The sequence below is a fragment of the Oncorhynchus gorbuscha genome, linkage group LG04, assembly GCF_021184085.1.
Source record: "Oncorhynchus gorbuscha isolate QuinsamMale2020 ecotype Even-year linkage group LG04, OgorEven_v1.0, whole genome shotgun sequence".
Taxonomy (NCBI): domain Eukaryota; kingdom Metazoa; phylum Chordata; class Actinopteri; order Salmoniformes; family Salmonidae; genus Oncorhynchus; species Oncorhynchus gorbuscha.
This window is the reverse complement of record NC_060176.1, coordinates 70,149,400-70,171,863: the sequence shown is the minus strand read 5'-3', so window position 1 is coordinate 70,171,863 and position 22,464 is coordinate 70,149,400. Positions and strand designations below refer to the sequence as shown.

The window sequence follows — 22,464 nt, the reverse complement described above, 5'->3', positions numbered from 1 at the left end:
CTGTGCGACTGCTTCTTCCGCGACATCTTCGTCGCGTCCATCCTGTCTTCCATGTCTCCTGTGTTAAGCCCTTTCTTCGCACCCCCGTTCGTCTTCCCCCCCCCTCCCGTCCTTGTCGAGAGCGCACCTATTTACAAGGTACATAAGATTATGGACATGCGTTCTCGGGGACGGGGTCACCAATACCTAGTGGATTGGGAGGGTTACGGTCCTGAGGAGAGGAGTTGGGTTCCGTCTCGGGACGTGCTGGACCGTTCGCTCATCGATGATTTCCTCCGTTGCCGCCAGGATTCCTCCTCGAGTGCGCCAGGAGGCGCTCGGTGAGTGGGGGGTACTGTCATGTTTGTCATTTATTGTCATGTCTTGTCCCTGTGCTCCCCATGCTATTCGTTTCCCTCTGCTGGTCTTGTTTGGTTCTATCCCTCTCTCTCCCCTCCCTCTCTCACTCTCTCGCTCTCTCTTCTCTCTGTCGTTCCGTTCCTGCTCCCAGCTGTTCCTATTCCCCTAATCATCATTTAGTCTTCCCACACCTGTTCCCGATCCTTTCCCCTGATTAGAGTCCCTATTTATTCCTTTATGATCCGTTCCTGTCCCGTCGGTTCCTTGTATTGTATTCACCATGCTGTGATTGCGTTTCGCCCTGTCCTGTCGTGTTTTTGCCGTGATTGTGTATCACCCTGTCCTGTCGTGTTTTGTGCCTTCATCAGATGCTGCGTGTGAGCAGGTGTCTCAGTCGACTACGGCCTGCGCCTACCCGAAGCGACCTGCAGTCTGTGGCCGCTTCTCCAGTTGTTTTCCCCTCTACAAATCTAGAGGATTTCTGTTATTCCGTTTTGGACTTTAATAAACTCTGTTTCTGTTAAGTCGCGTTTGGGTCCTCTTTCACCTGCATGACAATATCTCACTTTCTTTGTGAAAAATCTGTCATAAAAACATGATTTGATGGCAAAGGCCCTCTCTCTTATTTGAGCACAATATTTCAAAATACATTTTGGTGGACATCACTCAATTCTCTCTTTGTTTGTTTCAGTTATATAACAGAATTGAGAAGAAGCCTGTCACACTAGTCATAGTCATAGGGAGATGTGCTTGACAACTTAACACTTTCAATTCAGTACCAAACTTTTATGGAACATATATTCTGTATCTGATAAACATGGGGTAACAAATAAAATGAAATGCTTTTGAGCTGATTGATAATACCATACAACATTGAGCTGATTGATAATACCATACAACATTGAGATGATTGATAATACCATACAACATTGAGCTGATTGATAATACCATACAACATTGAGCTGATTGATAATACCATACAACATTGAGATGATTGATAATACCATACAACATTGAGCTGATTGATAATACCATACAACATTGAGCTGATTGATAATACCATACAACATTGAGCTGATTGATAATACCATACAACATTGAGCTGATTGATAATACCATACAACATTGAGCTGATTGATAATACCATACAACATTGAGATGATTGATAATACCATACAACATTGAGATGATTGATAATACCATACAACATTGAGATGATTGATAATACCATACAACATTGAGCTGATTGATAATACCATACAACATTGAGATGATTGATAATACCATACAACATTGAGCTGATTGATAATACCATACAACATTGAGCTGGAATAAAAAATAAAGTTTAGGACTTTAACCAGAACAGAAAAGACAAACAAAACATGTCTATCTTATTGTTAGTTTATCTTTTACAGGCCAACAACCCGTCTAATGCCACTCCGTACCCCCCTATGAGATATGGACAGAAAAGTGCTGTAGCTCTGTACTCTCTGTAAAAGCACACCAGAGAGATCCAACTAGAATACTGAGGGTCTTCTACAGGAAAACCAATATGGTAGGCAAGGCAGGCAAGAAAGGAAAAAGGAAAACATGGAGAAGCAATTTAAAGCCATAATTAGGATAACAACTGGTCTGAAAGAAACTAAGTCAGACCGGCGAGAATGTCTCACAGGGAGAAGAGACCCATGGTTCTCATCATCAGTTTTTGCAGAGGTCTGCCTGTCAGACTTTCACCTGGCTCAGTAATTTTGAGTGTAGTTAGTGGTGGATGTGCAGAATTATACAACGGTGGGTCTAATCCTGAATACTGTTTGGTTAATAGCGCATTCCAGAAGGTGTCTATTCCACAAGTTACCACCGGCTAAATCTATGACATTAAAATGCCTATTTACTCTGTTCCATCTGACTGTGCAATCCACTGTCGCATCAGCCAAGTTTCGGACTATATCTTGTGGAAGGATGTAATAGTGTGAATAAAGTCATCAAAATAATGTTTTTATTGAAAATATGTCAATCATCATTTGAATATGTTGGTAACCCATTGTATAAACGTGATAATGCCCTTGAAGCCGGTGTTTACTGCCTTCGAAGCCGTCTCGGGCCTAACAAACTCCCATGCCAATATCCTTCAAACACCGGCTTCGAAGGCATTATCACTTAAACAAACTTGGAGGCAAACGTAAGAGGAAAGTTCGGCATCTCTGTATTGAAGACATACATCCAAGACGAGAGCAAGGAAGCCATGGGGTTTGAACAACGAGAAACTTGTCTGCATTAGTTTATGGGAGCTTAGATAACCCAAAGCGTCCAGCCTTGACACTAAGATTGATTGTTCACAGGCCGTATTGATCTTTCAACCATGTGAACGAAATACATCAATACGAGGCTCATCACTATCTCAGTTAAACTCTCCATGCGGTAATGACCATACTGTTATTCTGTTCATGTTCATAGCTCTAGGAACCCTATTGTCAACAGCCCTAATGTCTGTCTCTGGGACTACATCCTTTTGTTGTCATGTTTAAGGTTTGTTGTAATGTTTAAGGTCAAGGCCATGGCTTTCTTTGGGGAAATAAATCAAGACAGCTGACCATATTAATACTCTCCCCAAAGTGTTGTGTGCTACCAATGTACTGTCTCAAAGTGTAGGACACACTCCATAACTTCTAATATAATATGTTCAGAGTGCAGTCTCTCACTACAGCCACAGCAGTAGGGTTAACGGGACATTAATATTCATCCTATGCATGGGCATTCTGTTGTGATGGCTATTCTGTTGTGATGGCTATTCTGTTGTGATGGCTATTCTGTTGTGATGGCTATTCTGTTGTGATGGCTACCCCCTGGGTAGAAACGTCAATGTCTAGTTTTGATTTACATTTGGTTGAGTTGTCAACTAATGTGAATTCAATGTGAAATCAACAACAAAAATTACTTTTTGTAAATCCAATCCGTTTCCCATGTTTATTCAATGTCATCACATTGATGTTTTGGGTTGAAAACAAGGTGGAAACAAAGTTGATTCAACCAGTACAGTGGATAATGAGCTCATTAGTGATTAATTTTTCAGGTTAATCTGTTCATATGCAAACCAGGGGTCACTTGCAGCCACATGCCTAACACCATTTATGGGCAAGGCAGGAACTTAACCCATAAAACAGCACAGCTCAGGATAATTTCATTACAAGAGCCTGACACTACCAGTGCTACTGCTACTCTCTTTGTCCACTGCCTGAGGTGGACTTCACTACTCTCTGGTCCACCCTTTTGACTGCACTACGAAACAAAGATCTGTTAGCAGACCTGCCAGAAGATCGGCCACATCATCTGCCACTGTTGAGGCTCCAGATGATCTGTTTGAACAGATAGAGAAGCTGGTGGAAGAGAGACACTCAGATATGATCTTAATCAGCAAAGAGAAGTTCTTGATCAAGTCAAGATAAAGACATCCACCAAGAGAGCGGTATGCATTGTTTTTGAAATGACACAACTTTAAAAAAGTAGCAATACACTTCTATATACACTGAATGTACAAAACATTAGGAACATCTGCTCTTTCCATGATATAGCCTGACCAGGTGAGTCCAGGTGAAAGCTATGATCCCTTATTGATGTCACCTGTTAAACCCACTTCAAGCAGTGTTGATGAAGGGGAGGAAACAGGTTAAATAATGATTTTTAAGCATTGTGACAATTGAGACATGGATTGTGCATGTGTACCATTTGGAGGGTGAATGGGCAAGACAAACGATTTAAGTCCCTTTTAATGGGGTATGGTAGTAGGTGCCAGGCACACCGGTGTGAGTGTGTCAAGAACTGCAACATTGCTGGGTTTTCCACGCTCAACAGTTTCCCATGTATCAAAAATGGTCCACCACGCAAAGGACATCCAGCCTACTTGACACAACTGTGGGAAACACTGGAGTCAACATGGGCCAGCATCTCTTTGGAATGCTTGCCACACCTTGTAGTCCATGCCCTGATGAATTGCGGCAGTTCTGAAGGCAAAAGGGGGGTGCCACTCAATATTAGGAACTTGTTCCTAATGTTTGGTATACTCAGGGTATATTTTAGTTTGTCTGATACATTAGAAATATTTATTTACTTCGATTTTTCCAGCTGTCTTTCAGAGGGAAAGAGGAATGGTACGCAGAATACTCACACCACATAGCGCAACAGATCGAAATGTTAAGAGATATTATTTACAATGTTGATTGTTTCTGTTTTGTTTTTTTTAAAGCTGCTTTCTCTTTCTAATCATGGAAGTACTTGTATGTTTTCCAAACGAACTTCAAAAGATTCAAATGCTTGTATGCTAAATTAGTTTGATCTCTATGCTTCACAGGATGCTATCCTCCTCCCTCACCATTATCATGTCCCATCTACATTGGAAGGGGTGTAACAACATTTTCAGCAGTATCTGACTGTGAAACAGGAGGAGTGTGACCTGGAAGAGGTTGAGTTCAAACAACAGAGAGGAGAGCAGAAGAAGTCATTGGTAGGCTGAACCCAACCCTGCACAGCAGCCCCAAAGCAACATCCATCTGCCATACAGAGTCCTGACCCTCTGGTTCTAAGGAGAAGCCAGCACCATAACCCATCTTTGAGAACCCTTCGAGGGAATACCACACTGGACCATCACGGCAGATGTCAGCTCACTTCTCCCCAGCATTCCTCAAGTCTCTTTCAGAATAGTAGCTGCTCCAGATGAGGAACTAGACATTGACGTCTATGAGTCAGGGGAAGTTTATTCCCAAGAAAGCTTGTTTAGAATGATGTAGAAGCAAGCTGCCAGTATACTTTAGTTGGAGCAGTTGCTAAAGGAAAGGAGAGCCACCACCTCTATGGCTTTGCCAGAGGACACCTCTAGCTCTCTGGGCTTCTATGGCTGTGCCTCCATCTCCAGTACAGAGAGCACCTCTAGTAACCTGGGCCCTTATTATCATTCATCTGATGATAAGACAAAAAAATCTCATCTTTGCTAACGTATGATGGGGTCCCTGGGTCGCCGGTTTCCCTGATAGGGGGTCCCTGGGATGTACCAGGCTACAGCTGACTCAACTACTTGAAGGGCTAATGAAAGTCAAAGAATACTTTTACGTGTCTATTTTCAAAGGATTAATCTTTTACGCGTCTATTTTCAAAGGGTGAATCTAAGAAAAATAACAACTTTCAAAGTTAAGAACGCTACAACAATATGGAAGAAAATGTAAGATTCTGCAATAACCAATATCACTCACCAAAAGCATAACCCGATGGCATAATCCTTGGATAGCTTTTCAGAATGCACTGAAAAATTGTTCCACATGTTAAACTAAGGCCATAGAAACCTTAAATTACTTGATAATAGGAAATACATGTATTTCCATGAGAGAATTAAAAAGCAGTTTTGGGCTGACCAATGTAGATATTTTCAAATACAACCAATTTAAAAGTTTCAAATCACAATTTTTTTATTTGAAATATTTTGGACATCAGAGCAATCTTGAGTGAATCCTATTTGAGTCAGAAAAGGATATTCATATGATAGGTAAGTTAAACAAAACCTTGCAGAGAGCCTATCCAACTGACTGTCTCTTACTATTGGAAGAAAGGCTTACAAATAACTGATGTTGGTACAAGATGGAGGATGTTGGAACATACAGTACCAGTCAAAAGTCTGGACACACCTACTCATTCCAGGGTTTTTCTTTATTTATACTATTTTCTACAATGTAGAATAATAGTGAAGACATCAAAAATATGAAATAACACATTTGGAATCATGTAGTAACCAAACAAGTGTTAAACAAATCAAAATATATTTTATATTTGAGATTCTTCAAAGAAGCCACCTTTTGCCTTAGTGACAGCTTTGCACAATCGTGACATCCTCTCAACCAGCTTCACCTGGAATGCTTTTCCAACAGAGTTCCCACATATGCTGAGCACTTGTTGGCTGCCTTCCTTTGCTCTGCGGTCCAATTGGGTTGATTGGGTTGAGGTCGGGTGATTGTGGAGGCCAGGTCATCTGATGCAGACTTCCATCACTCTCCTTCTTGGTCAAATAGCTCTTACACAGCCTGAAGGTGTGATGGGTCATTGTCCTATTGAAAAACAAATTGAAGTCCTACTAAGCGCAAACCAGATGGGATGGCGTATCGATGCAGAATGCTGTGGCAGCTATTCTGGTTAAGTGTGCCTTGAATACAAAATAAATTAAGAGTGTCACCAACAAAGCACCCCCACATATTCACACCTCCTACTCCATTCTTCATGGTGGAGATCATCCATTCACCTACTCTGTGTCTCACAAAGACACGGCGGTTGGAACCAAACATCTCACATTTGGACTCATCAGACCAAAGGACAGATTTCCACCGGCCTAATGTTCATTGCTTGTGTTTCTTGGCCAAGCAAGTCTCTTCTTCTTGTTGATGTCCTTTGGTAGTGGTTTCTTTGCAGAAATTCAACAATGAAGTCCTGATTCATGCAGTCTCCTCTGAACAGTTGATGTTGAGATGTGTCTATTACTTGAACTCTGTGAAGCATTTATTTGGGCTGAAAATGAACTTATCCTCTGCAGCAGCGGTAACTCTGGGTCTTCCTTTTCTGTGGTGGTGCTCATGAGAGCCAGTTTCATCATAGAGCTTGATGGTTTTTGCGACTGCACTTGAAGAAACTTTCCAAGTTCTCAACATTTTCTGACCTTCATGTCTTAAAGTAATGATGGACTGTCATTTCTCTTTGCTTATTTGAGCTGTTCTTGCCATAATAAGAACTTGGTCTTTTACCAAATAGGGCTATCTTCAAGATACCACCTCTACCTTGTCACAACACAACTGATTGGCTCAAATGCATTAAGAAGGAAATACATTCCACAAATTAACTGTTAACAAGGTACACCTAATTATTCAAATGCATTCCAGTTGACTACCTCATGAAGCTGGTTGAGAGAATGCCAAGACAGTGTAAAGCTGTCATCAAGGCAAAGGGTTGCTCCTTTGAAGAATATCAAATATCAAATATATTTTGATTTGTTTAACACTTTTTTGGTTACTACATGATTCCATGTGTGTTATTTCATAGTTTTGATGTCTTCACAATTGTTCTACAATGTAGAAAATAGTCAAATAAAAGAGAAACCCTGGGATGAGTAGGTGTGTCCAAAATGTTGACTGGTTCTGCAACTAACAAAATTACAGTTAACGAAAATGTACACTTAATCCAGTACAAACTAATGTATAGAATGTATTATACAAGATACATAATTCACAAATTCTACAGCACAACACGGAGTCATGTCTTAAGTGTAAAATTTACAATGACTCAATAATCCACGTCTTCTGGGAATGCTATAAATCCCAAAGATTATGGGTGGAGTTAGACCAGTTGGGTCCCGATTTAAATGACATGCAGCTTATAAAGGATTCATAAAGACTTCATAAACACTACATAAATGTGTTACAAATCTTCTCTAACCATTTGACATGCTTGATAAAGGGTTTATAAATGTGGCATAAACACCCATGTCAAATGTGACATAACCCACTATGTAAAAAATGTATTCATTATTTAACCCTTATTCTACCAGGTAAGTGGACTGAGAACACATTCAAATTTACAGCAATGACCTGGGGAATAGTTACAGGGGAGAGGAATGAGCCAATTGTAAACTGGGGATGATTAGGTGACCGTTATGGTATGTGGGCCAGTTTGGGAATTAAGTCAGGACACTGCAGTTAACACCCCTACCCATACAATAAGTGCCATGGGATCTTTAGTAACCACAGAGAGTCAGGACACCCGTTTAACGTCCCATCCAAAAGACGGCACCCTGCACAGGGCAATGTCGCCAATCACTGTGCTGGGGCAGTGGGATCTTTTTTTAACAAGAGGAAAGGGTGCCTCCTTTTGGCCCTCCAACACCGCTTCCAGCAGCATCTGGTCTCCCATCCAGGACCAACCCTGCTTAGCTTCAGAAGCAAGTCATCAGTGGGATGCAGGGTGGTATGCTGCTGGAATTCTGCTGACATAAACCTGTACTTTATAAAGGGTGGCATAAGCACCACTTAATAAAGGCTTTATAAATAATATTACATTGAGGCTTTACAAAGAGCATTGCAAAGCCAGGATATTGGATTCGATTCCCAGAACCACCCATAAGTAAAAATGTATTTACACATGACTGTTACTCGCTTTGGATAAAAGCATCTGCTGATTTTGATATATTATATTTCACTACAACATTTCTAGGATGGCCGAACCACTTTAACTCTTGGCTGCATAGTCCTTCCCCCAAAATGCTGTGCTGCAGGATTACACACACTCTAAAGTGGAGTCATTCATGGCAAGAAATGTTGGTTTTAAAAGCAGGTGCGGTAGATGTTTAAACCACATCAGCGGATGACTTTTGAGGTCTTGTAAAAATCAAAGGAATTGGTATTTTGAGTGTAGTTGCCCTTTAATCCAGTGAGCATGCCCTGCACTGTTGTTTGGTTAGCGGGTTTTCTGTAGTGCAGTAAGCGCACATAAGATGTGAATCGGTCCCCAATAGAATGGGTGGAGTAAAGTAAAATGCCCATTTGTGCTGCCACTGGACAGTGAAAAACAAGTTAACCTTTATTTATCGTTTTATTTATTTATTTATTTCACCTTTATTTAACCAGGTAGGCAAGTTGAGAACAAGTTCTCATTTACAATTGCAACCTGGCCAAGATAAAGCAAAGCAGTTCGACAGATACAACGACACAGAGTTACACATTGAGTGAAACAAACATACAGTCAATAATACAGTATAAACAAGTCGATATACAATGTGAGCAAATGAGGTGAGAAGGGAGGTAAAGGCAAAATGGCCATGGTGGCAAAGTAAATACAATATAGCAAGTAAAACACTGGTATGGTAGTTTTGCAATGGAAGAATGTGTCACGCCTTGGTCTTAGTATTTTGTGTTTTCGTTATTTATTTGGTCAGGCCAGGGTGTGACATGGGTTTATTTTGTGGTGTGTTTTTGTATTGGGGTTTAGTAGGTATTGGGATTGTGGTTGAGTAGGGTTGTCTAGCATAGTCTATGGCTGCCTGAGGCGGTTCTCAATCAGAGTCAGGTGATTCTCATTGGCTCTGATCGGGAACCATATTTAGGTATCCTAGGTTTCACTGTGTGTTTGTGGGTGATTGTTCCTGTCTCTGTGTTTGTTGTCACAAGATAGGTTGTATAGGTTTTCACGTTTCGTTTGTTGTTTTGTATATTTAGTTATTTCATGTATCATTCATTATTTCATTAAAGAACATGAGTAACCACCACGCCGCATTTTGGTCCGCTCCTCTTTCAACAGACGAACGCCGTTACAGAATCACCCACCACACCCGGACCAAGCGGCGTGTCAACAGGCAGCGACAGCAGAAGCAGCGAAAGGAGGAACGGACATGGGAGGATGAATTGTTCGGAGAAGGACCCTGGGATTAGCCTGGAGAATATCGCCACCCCAAAGAAGAACTGGAGGCTGCAAGAGCTGAGAGGCGCTGGTATGAGGAGAAGCAACAGCGGCAGCAGGAGCAACAATATCGGGACTACACTACTTGGGAGGAAATAGACAGGTGGGCGGTCGACCCAGGGAGAGTGCCGGAGCCCGCCTGGGATTCGCTGGAGCAGTGCGAAGAGGGTTATAGGAGAATGGAGTTGGAGAGAAAAGCACGGCGGCGCGGAAGGGGGGGGGGCTCAGGAAGAGTGTGGCAGAGTCAGGAGTCAGACCTGAGCCAACTCTCCCTGTTTATCGTGAGGAGCCAAGGAGGAGACTAGAACCAGAGCCGGTGTTAGAGGTGAGCGAAGCAGAGACAGTGAAGGAGTTAATGGGGAAAGTAGAGAAGAGAGTAATGAGGGAGTTGCTAGCTTGGTGCTTTAGGTACGATATTTGTCCGACGGAGCGTGTCGGGGATTTGATGGCACCTGGGTCAGCGCTCCATACTCGTCCTGAGGTGCGTGTTAGTCGGCTGGTGAAAATTGTGCCAGCCTCACGCACTAGGCCTCCTGTGTACCTACATAGCCTTGCACGTCCTGTGGCAGCCTTGCTCTCAGGCTCTCCAGTACACCTTCACGGTCCGGTCCATCCTGTGCCACCTTCACACACCAGTCCTCCGGTGGCAGCTCCCCGCACCAGGCTTCCTGTGCGTGTCCTCGGTCCAGTACCACCAGTTCCAGCACCACGCACCAGGCCTTCAGTGCGCCTCGCCTGTTCAGCGCAGCCAGAGCCTTTCTCCTCTCCAGTGCTGTCGGAGTCTCCCACCTGTTCAGCGCAGCCAGCGCTTTCATCCTCTCCTGCGCTGCCGGAGTCTCCAGCCTGTTTAGCGCAGCCAGAGCCTTTCTCCTCTCCAGTGCTGTCGGAGTCTCCCACCTGTTCAGCGCAGCCAGCGCTTTCATCCTCTCCTGCGCTGCCGGAGTCTCCAGCCTGTTTAGCGCAGCCAGAGCCTTTCTCCTCTCCAGTGCTGTCGGAGTCTCCCACCTGTTTAGAGCTGCCGGAGCCTCCCGCCTGTTCAGTGCAGCCAGCGCTTTCATCCTCTCCTGCGCTGCCGGAGTCTCCAGCCTGTTTAGCGCAGCCAGAGCTTTTCTCCTCTCCTGCGCTGCCGGAGTCTCCCGCATGTTCAGCGCTGCCAGAGCTGCCAGCCTGCATGTAGAAGCCTGAGCTGCCAGCCTGCATGGAGCAGCCAGAGCTGTCAGTCTGCATGGAGCAGCCAGAGCTGTCAGTCTGCATGGAGCAGCCAGAGCTGTCAGTCCGCATGGTGCAGCCAGGGCTGTCAGTCCTCTTTGTGCAGCCAGGGCTGTCAGTCTGCATGGAGCAGCCAGGGCTGCCAGTCTGCATGGAGCAGCCAGGACTGCCAGTCTGCATGGAGCAGCCAGAGCTGTCAGTCTACATGGAACAGCCAGATCTTCTGTTCCCATGCCGGAGACCAGGACTTGATTACAACCTGTTACAATGGTGACAACATTTTATGGCTGATATTTCATCGGGGGAGTGGGTGAATGTGCCCAGCACCGCGCTGTATGGCTATTTTCTTGTGTGCATGTATGTGTACTGAGGAACATGTAACTTAGTTCCAGAAGAAAGACACTTTCAAGTTCTTTAGGTTGGGCGCTTTCATCAAGGTAAGTGTTTCTTTGAGTCCCTAGGCTACTGCACACACAGAACATAGAGTATAATCCTGGGATATCAACCATTCAAAGTTGGCCTTTGTGGGAGTGACCATAGAATTCTATGGGAGTGTCCTTACTGAGTAAATGATTTATAATCGTCACTATTTAACACAGTCAAAAAGTCATAATAATGGCTAAACCATGCCCATTTCCACAATGTATCTTCTTAAAATGAACTGATGGCCAAGTTTGATGCTTTGATCCACTAGACCTTCCACACACAAAGTATCTGGGTAAGAGACGAGATGTAATGTGACTAACATGACATCACTTTAGAGCTTATCAGCAAATGTTGTCACCCTTTATAAAGCACATGTTTATATCATATTCACCCTAGTGGGTTATGTCACATTTGACATAGGTGATTATGTCACACTTATGAACCCTTTATTAAAGCATGACATATGGTTATAGCTGCTTGTAACACATTTTTGTAGTGCTTTTGAAGGCATTATGAAGGCTTTATGAAGCATTTATAAGCTGAATGTCATTTAAAGTGGGAATTATTACAATGTAAATGTACTTTTAATCTGTCTATCTGCATATTTCAAGACACAACATATGAGGGTGCAGTGAGATACCCGATTGGTTGGACAATACTTTTCTCATCAATCATCTTTAAAAAATGTATACTTAAAAACTGGAAATCAACTAATTCTTCAATGATAACAAGGGCGCAAAATGTTGAAAGTGCGTGGGCAATGGAGAGAAACAAAATGGTGCAGTTTGAGGCCATATGGCAGAGAGTGATGCAAGCACTGGAGATGGGGGTGTCAGCAGGTGGGTCTTAGAAAAAAATCATGAAAGTTATAACGAAAGTCTGTCTCACCCTTATCATGCACAAAGTTTGTTTGGTCTCCTCAAGATAAAGATACATATGTGACAATATCAACATTTCATTACAGTGACTGGTTCGTTAGTCAGATGAGAGCAGGTGTAACGGCGTTCGTCTGTTGAATGAAGAAAGTCGGACCGAAATGCAGCGTGTAGGTTACTCATGACTTTAATGAACAGAATAGCGGTACATGAAATAACTGAAATACAAAAACAACAGAACGGAACGTGAAACTAATTACAGCCTATCTGGTGACTACTACACAGAGACAGGAACAAACACCCACAAAATACAAAGCGAACTCAGGCTACCTAAATATGGTTCCCAATCAGAGGCAACGATAAGCACCTGACTCTAATTGAGAATCGCCTCAGGCAGCCAAGCCTATACCACACCCCTAATCAGCCGCGATCCCAAATAATACAAATCCCAATATGAAACACAACATATAAACCCATGTCACACCCTGGCCTACCCAAACATATAACTAAACACAAAATACAATGACCAAGGCGTGACAGAACCCCCCCCCCCCTAAGGTGCGGACTCCCGGACGCACCTCAAGAGCATAGGGAGGGTCCGGGTGGGCGTCTGTCCATGGTGGCGGTTCTGGCTCGGGACGTGGACCCCACTCCATTAATGTCCTATTTCCTCCCCTTCGCGTCCTGGGATAATAGGACATTATAATAGTAATAGTCCTCACCCAGATCCCCACATAACTGAGGAGCAGCTCGGGACAGAGGGGCATCTCAGGACAGAGGGGCATCTCAGGACAGAGGGGCATCTCAGGACAGAGGGGCATCTCAGGACAGAGGGGCAGCCCGGGACAGAGGGGCAGCTCGGGACAGAGGGGCATCTCAGGACAGAGGGGCATCTCAGGACAGAGGGGCATCTCAGGACAGAGGGGCATCTCGGGACAGAGGGGCAGCTCGGGACAGAGGGGCAGCTCGGGACCGAAGCAGCCCGGGACTGAGGGGAAGCCCGGAAATGACTTAAATGTAATGTAATGAAGCCCGGTACTGAGGGGAAGCCCGGTACTGAGGGGAAGCCCGGTACTGAGAGGAAGCCCAGTACTGAGATGAAGCTCAGGCAGGTAGTAGGCTGCGGTAAATCCTGGCTGGCTGGCAGATCTGGAAGAGACTGGTTGTCAGGCAGATCTGGAAGAGAATGGTTGTCGGGCAGATCTGGAAGAGACTGGTTGTCGGGCAGATCTGGAAGAGACTGGTTGTCGGGCAGCGCTGGGCTGACTGGCGGCACTGGCGGCGCTGTGCAGACTGGCGGCGCTGGGCAGACTGGGAGCACTGGCGGCGCTGGGCAGACTGGGAGCACTGGCGGCGCTGGGCAAACTGGGAGCACTGGCCGCGCTGGGCAGACTGGGAGCACTGGCCGCGCTGGGCCGACTGGGAGCACTGGCCGCGCTGGGCCGACTGGGAGCACTGGCTGTGCTAAACAGGCGGGAGACTCCAACAGCGCAGGAGAGGAGAAAAGCGCTGGCTGTGCTGAACAGGCGAGGCGCACTGGAGGCCTGGTGCGTGGTGCTGGAACTGGTGGTACTGGCTCAAGGACACGCACAGGAAGCCTGGTGCGGGGAGCTGCTACCGGAGGACTGGTGTGTAGAGGTGGCTCTGGATAGACCGGACCGTGCAGGCGCACTGGAGCTCTTGAGAGCAGTGTAGGCACAGGACGTGCAAGGCTAGGGATGTGCACAGGAGGCCTGGTGCGTGAGGCTGGCACCAACTTCACCAGCCGACTAACACGCACCTCAGGTTGAGTATAGAGCGCTAACTCAGGTGCTATCAAATCCCCGACACGATCCGTCGGACGAATATTATATCTATAGCACCAAGCTAGCAACTCCCTCATTACTCTCCACTCCACTTTCCCCATTAACTCCTTCACAGTCTCTGCTTCGCTCACCTCTAACACTGGCTCTGGTTCTGGTCTCCTCCTTGGCTCCTCATGATGAACAAGGAGAGTTGGCTCAGGTCTATCTCCTGACTCAGCCATACTCTCCCTAAGCCCCCCCCAATACATTTTTGGGGTTGACTTTCGGTTTTCGCTCTGCGTCGCCGTGTTTTCCTTTTCGACTCCATTCGTCTATAGCCCTCTTCACATTGCTGCAGGGAATCCCAGGCGGGCTCCTGCACTCGCTCTGGGTCGGCCGCCCACCTGTCGATTTCTTCCCACGTCGTATACTCCATGCCTCTACCGTCCATAACGTCCTCCTTTAGCTCCTGCCAGTTATCTACGTTGTTGCCAGTTACACGCTGCTCGGTCCGTGAGAGTGGTGGGTGTTTCTGTAACGGCGTTCGTCTGTTGAATGAATAATGTCGGACCGAAATGCAGCGTGTAGGTTACTCATGACTTTAATGAACAGAATATCGGTACATGAAATAACTGAAATACAAAAACAACAGAACGGAACGTGAAACTAATTACAGCCTATCTGGTGACTACTACACAGAGACTGGAACAAACACCCACAAAATACAAAGCGAACACAGGCTACCTAAATACGGTTCCCAATCAGAGGCAACGATAAGCACCTGACTCTAATTGAGAATCGCCTCAGGCAGCCAAGCCTATACCACACCCCTAATCAGCGGCGATCCCAAATAATACAAACCCCAAAATGAAACACAACATATAAACCCATGTCACACACTGGCCTACCCAAACATATAACAAAACACAAAATACAATGACCAAGGCGTGACAGCGGGTTCATTCTCTTCCATGGCCCGATCTAGTCTGGCGTGTTTGCACTCTGTAAAGGATTTTTTTGCTGCTGCTCTACTGCAGTTGTCTTGATTAATTAGAATACTTAATTTGTCACTAAGTGTGATTAATTCCATTCATCTATCAAGTGTAAAGTCATCCAGTAATGTCACCGGTAATCAATTATTCACCATGGCAACTGGTGCGGAGAAGATATTGAACTGTGAGTAGAGTCACCGACATTCATATGTAAAATATATCCATTCATACACATCCCACGTATCCATACACTACACATAAACAAACACATCCGTGCATTACCATATGAACATCAATACTTCCTGTGACAAACACACTAATGTGAGGTGAAAACATCAATGATTCTATTTATTTTTCCTTGCCACAGGTCTAGAAGGTGTGAGGAGAAGTGGGTATCGCCATGTATCCTTGTCGTTGGAGGAAGCCATTGATTTAACAGCTGGCTTCATAGCCTCCCTCCTCCTGTAGGCACAGCATGTAATATCAAACCACGAGTTTCCCTCTATCCACAGCAATCAATTCAACTGAGCTTCATGGCCTGTCTGGAGCTAGTCTAACTGCACAGCCTGGCCTTTTCCTTCTTAGAAGGCCATTGCTGTGATAAAAACATATCTCACTCCAGGCTCAGCCAATCTAATTATGGCTAGACAAGGGGGCACTACTGCGGGGCACTGTTTATGTCACCGCTAAGCTCTAACGGACTATCAGAGAGGTAGGAGACGACAGAAAGGCCAGGAAACAACCGATCCCAGAGATGACCATCAGACACAAATGCTATGCCCTTTATTTTACTGTTCTAGAAAACAAAATATTCCTGTATTTTTACTGCAGTATGTCTAGGGCCAGGTGTTTTCTTCACCATGTCACTTAACCAGCTAGAAAACTCCGGGCCCTAGTCTGGACATGTTACTTAGGCTACTAGAATCCAGAGTTTTGTCCTTGTCAGGTCAGGTGACAGTGTCATAACGAGCAACATTTTATAACAGAGCTTTTGTAATGCCAGGATAGTTTAATTCGTGTTGGAACCAGTGCAGCCTGTAGGGAGAAGGTTTAATCTCCTTCCCTGGAACTTCTCAGCATCTTAAGTCAACTGCGGACACTGCAATAAACAATAAGGACGCACAGATGTAGAATCTTAATTTGAGTCAGTTTGTTACAGTATGAAAATAATCCTGCAGTTTGTTACAGCATGAAAATAATCCTGCAGCAACAGGACATTCATGGACATTTTTGTAGGGATTGACACATTTTCGTAAGGGAGCATCAAGTTTGAAATCCCAAAGTGGAAATTAAAAACTTCAGAAGCCTTTTTTTACCTCAAGTACATTACAAGTTACACATTTCCTGCATTGCACTAAAGTTCTCCTGCAACAGGATGATCAAACTAAGATCCTGCATCTGGACTATATCTATGGTTGTTTTGAAACACTGATGCACATTCACATCTGGCTAAGTCCCGATGATTCCAAACAGATGTGACCTGCTCTGTTCCCAACTGTTATTCTAGACACAATCTTCTCATATACTCTCTAAGTCATTCTCTCACACTTTTTGGTAACGAGATACTTCTCAAGTTCCTGGGAGGACAAACAATAAGCGTCCGTTGAGGGATGCGTCTTTGCTTAAGGCCCCGGCTGAGTCGTCTGAGACAATCAGTCACCTTAAAGCACGTACTGGGCTGCAGCTAAAGGTAAGAGGACAAGAGGACAGATTTGCAAGCACAGTGCAGAAAAATAACTGAAAAATAACTAATTCATTTAACCTGACCATGTGACTAGGCTATTCCTACGATCCTCTGTTTTTCCTGGTCAGATTATGTGGCCAGGAGAAACTCCAGTTCCTATGTTTCCTTAGATAGGAAGCAGGGGGGTAGCCTCCTACCTGCAGCCACTGGGACTGGTCACTGCGTCCAGAAGTCCAGGCATTGACCTTTCCCTGTTTGTCCAGACGGGCCTTGCTGGGTTCCCAGGTGAACATGTCCATGTTGAGTGTTCTGAAGAGGCTGGATGCTGTGATCTGGTAGTCCTGGATGTGGCCAGACTTCATCCCCATGGGCTCAGAGCAGCCTGTAGAAACAAACTAGTTAGTGGAAACAGTCCTTTCCGAACTGCAAACTCCATAACAATACTTCCAAAGAAAAACGATTTGTCAATACTCAATGGAGCCCCCTATTGTATTTCTTGAGAAATGCAGAACTGTCCTGTTCTTACAAGAAGGGGAACTTCTACCCGCACCTAGGTGGTGCGACACCTGTGCAAACCATTAGTCATGAATTATTACCTGTGAGCTCACAGCCGAGCAGCTCCATGCGCAGGGTGCAGTGTCTCCTACAGACCTGGGGGTAGATGCGCACGTACTGAGCCTCAATGGGAGGGGTGAAGGAGTTGGCAGAGGGAGCGTTGTTTTCCACATTTCCACGGAATATCTGAGGAGGGAAATTATACGACAGAAGAGGAGTTAAAAGGAATAGGAAGGGGGAAGCAAATTGTCTCTCACACGGTCTCTTAGTGTATACTCGAAACGCAACAAATTTCTGCCATTCAATGAGCTCAAATGACTGGAAAAATATATTTTTTAATTGCACGATTTAAGCAGGTACTTTGTAAGCACACGATGTGTTTTGAATTAGTGGACCAATTACTGTTTTACAGTGCTATGCCCAAATGAACTAACATAGTGTTTCACAGGACCCTCTCAGGTGGTATGTATGTATGTTTGAGTGTGTGTGTGTTAAGGAATACAGCTCTCTCTGGATGAATTCAGGTCAACATTGCACAGAGGTGCCCTCAAAAGGGGGGTCCCTCTGGGTCAGAACATCCGTCTACTCTCTGGCTAGCACACTCACAGTCAGACTCAAAGATCTCAGGCAAGAGAATTAACAACTGGGTTTTGAGTTTAGCCTCATCCCGGTGTTCTGCATGCCTCATTAATCTTACAGTTGTTAGAGGAACAACTATATACTGTATATATAACAAAAATATAAACGCAACATGTAAAGTGTTGGTCCCATATTTCATGAGCTGAAATCAAATATACCAGAAATTCTCCATACGCACAAAAGCTTATTTCTCTCAGATTTTGTGCACACATCTGTTTACTTCCTGTTAGTGAGTGTTTATCCTTTGACAAGATAATCCTCCCCCTGACAGCTGTGGCATATCAAGAAGCTGATTAAACAGCATGATCATGACACAGGTGCACCTTGTTCTGGGGACAATAAAAGGCCACTCGAAAATGTGCAGTTTTGTCATAGAACACAATGCCACAGATGTCTCAAGTTTTGAGGGAGCATGCAATTTGCATGCTGATCGCAGGAATGTCCACCAGAGCTGTTGCCAGATAATTTAATGCTAATTTATCTACCATAAACCACCTCCAGCATTGTTATAGATAATTTAACAGTACGTCCAACCGGCCTTACAACCGCAGAACAAGTTTATGATGTCGTTTGGGCAAGCAGTTTGCCAATGTCAACGTTGTGAACAGAGTGCCCCATGGTGGCAGTGGGGTTATGGTATAGGCAGTTATAAGTTACGGACAGTGAAAACAATTGTATTTTATCGATGGCAATTTTGAATGCAAAGAAATACTTTGACGAGATCCTGAGCCCTGTTGTGAGGCTCATTTTTGAAAGATATCTGTGACCATTTCAATTAACTGATCTCCTTATATGAACTGTAATTCAGTAAAATCTTTGAAATTGTTGCAAGTTGCGTTTATATTTTTGTCAGAATATACAATTGAAGTCGGAAGTTTCCATACACTTAGGTTGGAGTCATTAAAATTAGTTTTTCAACCACTCCACAAATTTCTTGTTAACAAACTATTGTATTAGCAAATCGTTTAGGGCATCTACTTTGTGCATGACACAAGTAATTTTTCCAACAATTGTTTACAGACAGATTATTTCACTTATAATTCACTGTATCACAATCCAGTGGGTCAGAAGTTTACATACACTAAGTTGACAGTTGACATCACGAGGAAATGAAATTGTATGGATATATTGAAACAAAGACATCAGTCAGGAAGTTAAAGCTTGGTCACAAATGTGTCTTCCAAATGGACAATGACCCCAAGCATAATTCCAAAGTTGTGGCAAAATGGCTTAAGGACAACAAAGTCAAGGTATTGGGGTGGCCATCACAAAGCCCTGACCTCAATCCTATAGACATTTTGTGGGCAGAACTGAAAAAGTGTGTGCAAGGAGGCCTACAATCCTGACTCAGTTACGGCAGCTGTCAGGAGGAATGGGACAAAATTCACCCAACTATTTGTGGGAAGCTTGTGGAAGGCTACCCAAAACGTGTGACCCAAGTTAAACAATTTAAAGGCAATGTTACAAAATACTAATTGAGTGTATGTAAACTTCTGACCCACTGAGAATGTGATGAATGAAATAAAAGCTGAAATAAATAATTCTCTCTACAATTTTTCTGACATTTCACATTCTTAAAATAAAGTGGTGATCCTAACTGACCTATTACAGGGAATTTTTACTAGGATTAAATGTCAGGGATTGTGAAAAACTGAATTTAAATGTATTTGGCTAAATTGTATGTAAACCTCCCACTTCAACTGTATACAGTTCCTGTCAAAAGTTTGGACACAAGTACTCATTCCAGGGTTTTTCTTTATTTTTACTATTTTCATCATGGTGGAATAATATCGAAAACATTAAAACTATTAAATAACACATATGGCATCTTGTAATAACCAAAAAGTGTTAAACAAATCAAAATATACAGTATTTTATATTTGAGATTCTTCAAAGTAGCCACACTTTGCCTTGATGACAGCTTTGCACACTCTTGGCATTTTCTCAACCAGCTTCATGAGGTAGTCACCTGGAATGCATTTCAATTAACAGGTGAGACTTGTTAAAACATCATTTATGGAATTTCTCTCCTTCTTAATGCATTTGAGCCAATCAGTTGTGTTGTGACAAGGTAGAGGTGGTATACAGAATATAGCCCTATTTACTAAAAGAACAAGTTCTTATTATGTCAAGAACAGCTCAAATAAGCAAAGAGAAACAACAGTCCATCATTTCGATATTAAGACATGAAGGTCAGTCAATCTGTAAAATTTCAAGAACTTTGAAAGTTTCTTCAAGTGCAGTCGCAAAAACCATCAAGCGATATGATGAAACTGGCTCTCATGAGGACCGCCACAGGAAAGGAATACCCAGAATGACCTCTGCTGCAGAGAATAAGTTCATTAGATTTAACTGCACCTCAGATTTTAGCCAACATAAATGCTTCACAGAGTAGCAGACACCTCAACATCAAAATAAACACTCGCAAAGGAAAACATTTGAGATTTTTGGTTCCAACCGCTGTGTATTTGTGAGACGCAGAGTAGGTGAATAGATGATCTCCGCATGTGTGGTTCCACCGTGAAGCATGGAGGAGGAGAGATGGTGTGGGGGTGTTGTACTGGTGACACTGTTGGTTATTTATTTAGAATTCAAAGCACACGAAACCAGCATGGCTACCACAGCATTCTACAGTGATATGCCATCCAATCTGGTTTGCACTTAGTGGGACAATCAATTGATTTTCAACAGGACAATGAACCCCAAAACACCTCCAGGCTGTGTAAAGTCTATTTGACCAAGGAGAGTGATGGAGTGCTGCATCAGATGACCTGGCCTCCACAATCACACAACCTCAACCCAATTGAGATGGTTTGGGATGAGTTGGACAGCAGAGTGATGGAAAAGCAGCCAACAAGTACTCAGCATATGTGGGAACTCCTTCAAGACTGTTTGAAAAGCATTCCTCATGAAGCTGGTTGAGAGAATGCCAAGATTGTGCAAAAGCTGTCATCAAGGCAAAGGGTGGCTACTTTGAAGAATCTAAAATCTAAAATATATTTGGATTTGTTTAACAATGTTTTGGTTATTACATGATTCCATATGTGTTATTTCATAATTTTGATGTCTTCACTATTATTCTACAATGTAGAAAATAGTAAAAATAGAGAAAACCCTTGATGAGTAGGTGTGTCCAAACTTTTCACTGGTACTGTACATACATACACTGAGTATAACAAACATTAGGAACACCTTCCTAATATTGAGTTGCACCCCCCATTTGTCTTCAGAACTGCCTCAATTTGTTGGGCATGGACTCTACAAGCTGTCGAAGGCGTTCCACAGGAATGCTGGCCCATGTTGACTCCAATGCTTCCACAGTAGTGTCAAGCTGGCTGCATGTCCTTGGGTGGTGGACAGTTCTTAATACACACAAGAAACCGTTCAGCATGAACAACTGGTGCGCCTGGCACCTACTACCATACCCTGTTCCCTGTTCAAAGGCACTTAAAACTTTTGTCTTGCCCATTCACCCGCTGAATGGTACACATACACAATCTATTGGTGGCAGGGGTCAAAATGGGGATGGCTGGTTGGAGGACGGGACAGGGGACGTGGTGCGCTGTCAAAAATGACAGAGTGTCGGGGAGTCTATTTGGTGGCCGTTTATCCCCAAATAGTATAAAACGCAATCTAAAAGTCATAAAAAGTGGAGGGGGGTAAGTGCTAGGAAGAGGAACCCGGAGTGAGCTGGCTAATTAAAAAGTAATCTCATCATGTCCTCCACTCTGCCCTTCACTTGGTGTGTGGTCTCCAGTTGCTGTGTGTGTGTGTCTCACCATGTCCTCGTCTGTGCCCTTGACTTTGTTTGTCCTCCAGGTCTTGCCATCATCACTAGAGGCCACTTTGTAAGACTTGACGTACTCTGGGCTGCCGATGCGCTTTGCACCCTGGGTAATTAGGCCCGTGACCCGCATCCTCCTCTGTAGGTTTATCTGTAGGGAAATAAGGGATAAAACAGCAATCAAGAACCTTGTGTTTGTGAGTTTGTGTGTCTGTGTGTGACTGTGCATGTGTGTACATATTCATACATGTATGTATTGTGTGTGTGAGCGTGTGTATTTGTATTTATTATGGAATCCCATTAGCTGCTGCCAATGTTTCTGGGGTATGCATGGATGTCCGAGCTGTGTGCCAGTAGTTTAGACAGACAGCTCGGTGCATTCAACATGTCAATACCTCTCATAAATACAAATAGTGATGAAGGACCAATCTCTCCTCCACTTTCCAACAGGAGAGATTGACTTATATATATTATTAATACCAGCTCTCCGTTCACATCCAAGGGCCAGTCGTGCTGCCCTGTACTGAGCCAATTATAAATTCCCTATGTCCATTTTTGTGGCACATGACCACACATGTGTCCAGGTACGACAAAACTGGGGCCTGTAGGACCTGTCTTGTTGATAGTGCTGTTAAGAAGGTAGAGCAGCGCTTTATTATGGGCAGACTTCTTCCCAGCTTAGCTACTGTTGTACCAATAT

The 22,464-nt window shown here is 43.9% G+C and overlaps 1 protein-coding gene across 3 annotated transcripts in view; it reads right to left on the bottom strand.

The window, feature by feature from the left end:
* Nucleotides 1-22,464, bottom strand: part of LOC124034592 (EGF-like repeat and discoidin I-like domain-containing protein 3) — a 255,354-nt gene that overhangs the window by 54,418 nt on the left and 178,472 nt on the right. For all 3 annotated transcript variants that reach the window (XM_046347990.1, XM_046347991.1, XM_046347992.1), the window contains 3 exons: nt 21,760-21,915; nt 17,383-17,527; nt 16,984-17,168 (listed from right to left, as the gene is read on the bottom strand). In XM_046347990.1, the coding sequence (XP_046203946.1) occupies nt 16,984-17,168; nt 17,383-17,527; nt 21,760-21,915 (486 nt within the window). The remainder of the gene's footprint in view (nt 1-16,983; nt 17,169-17,382; nt 17,528-21,759; nt 21,916-22,464) is intronic.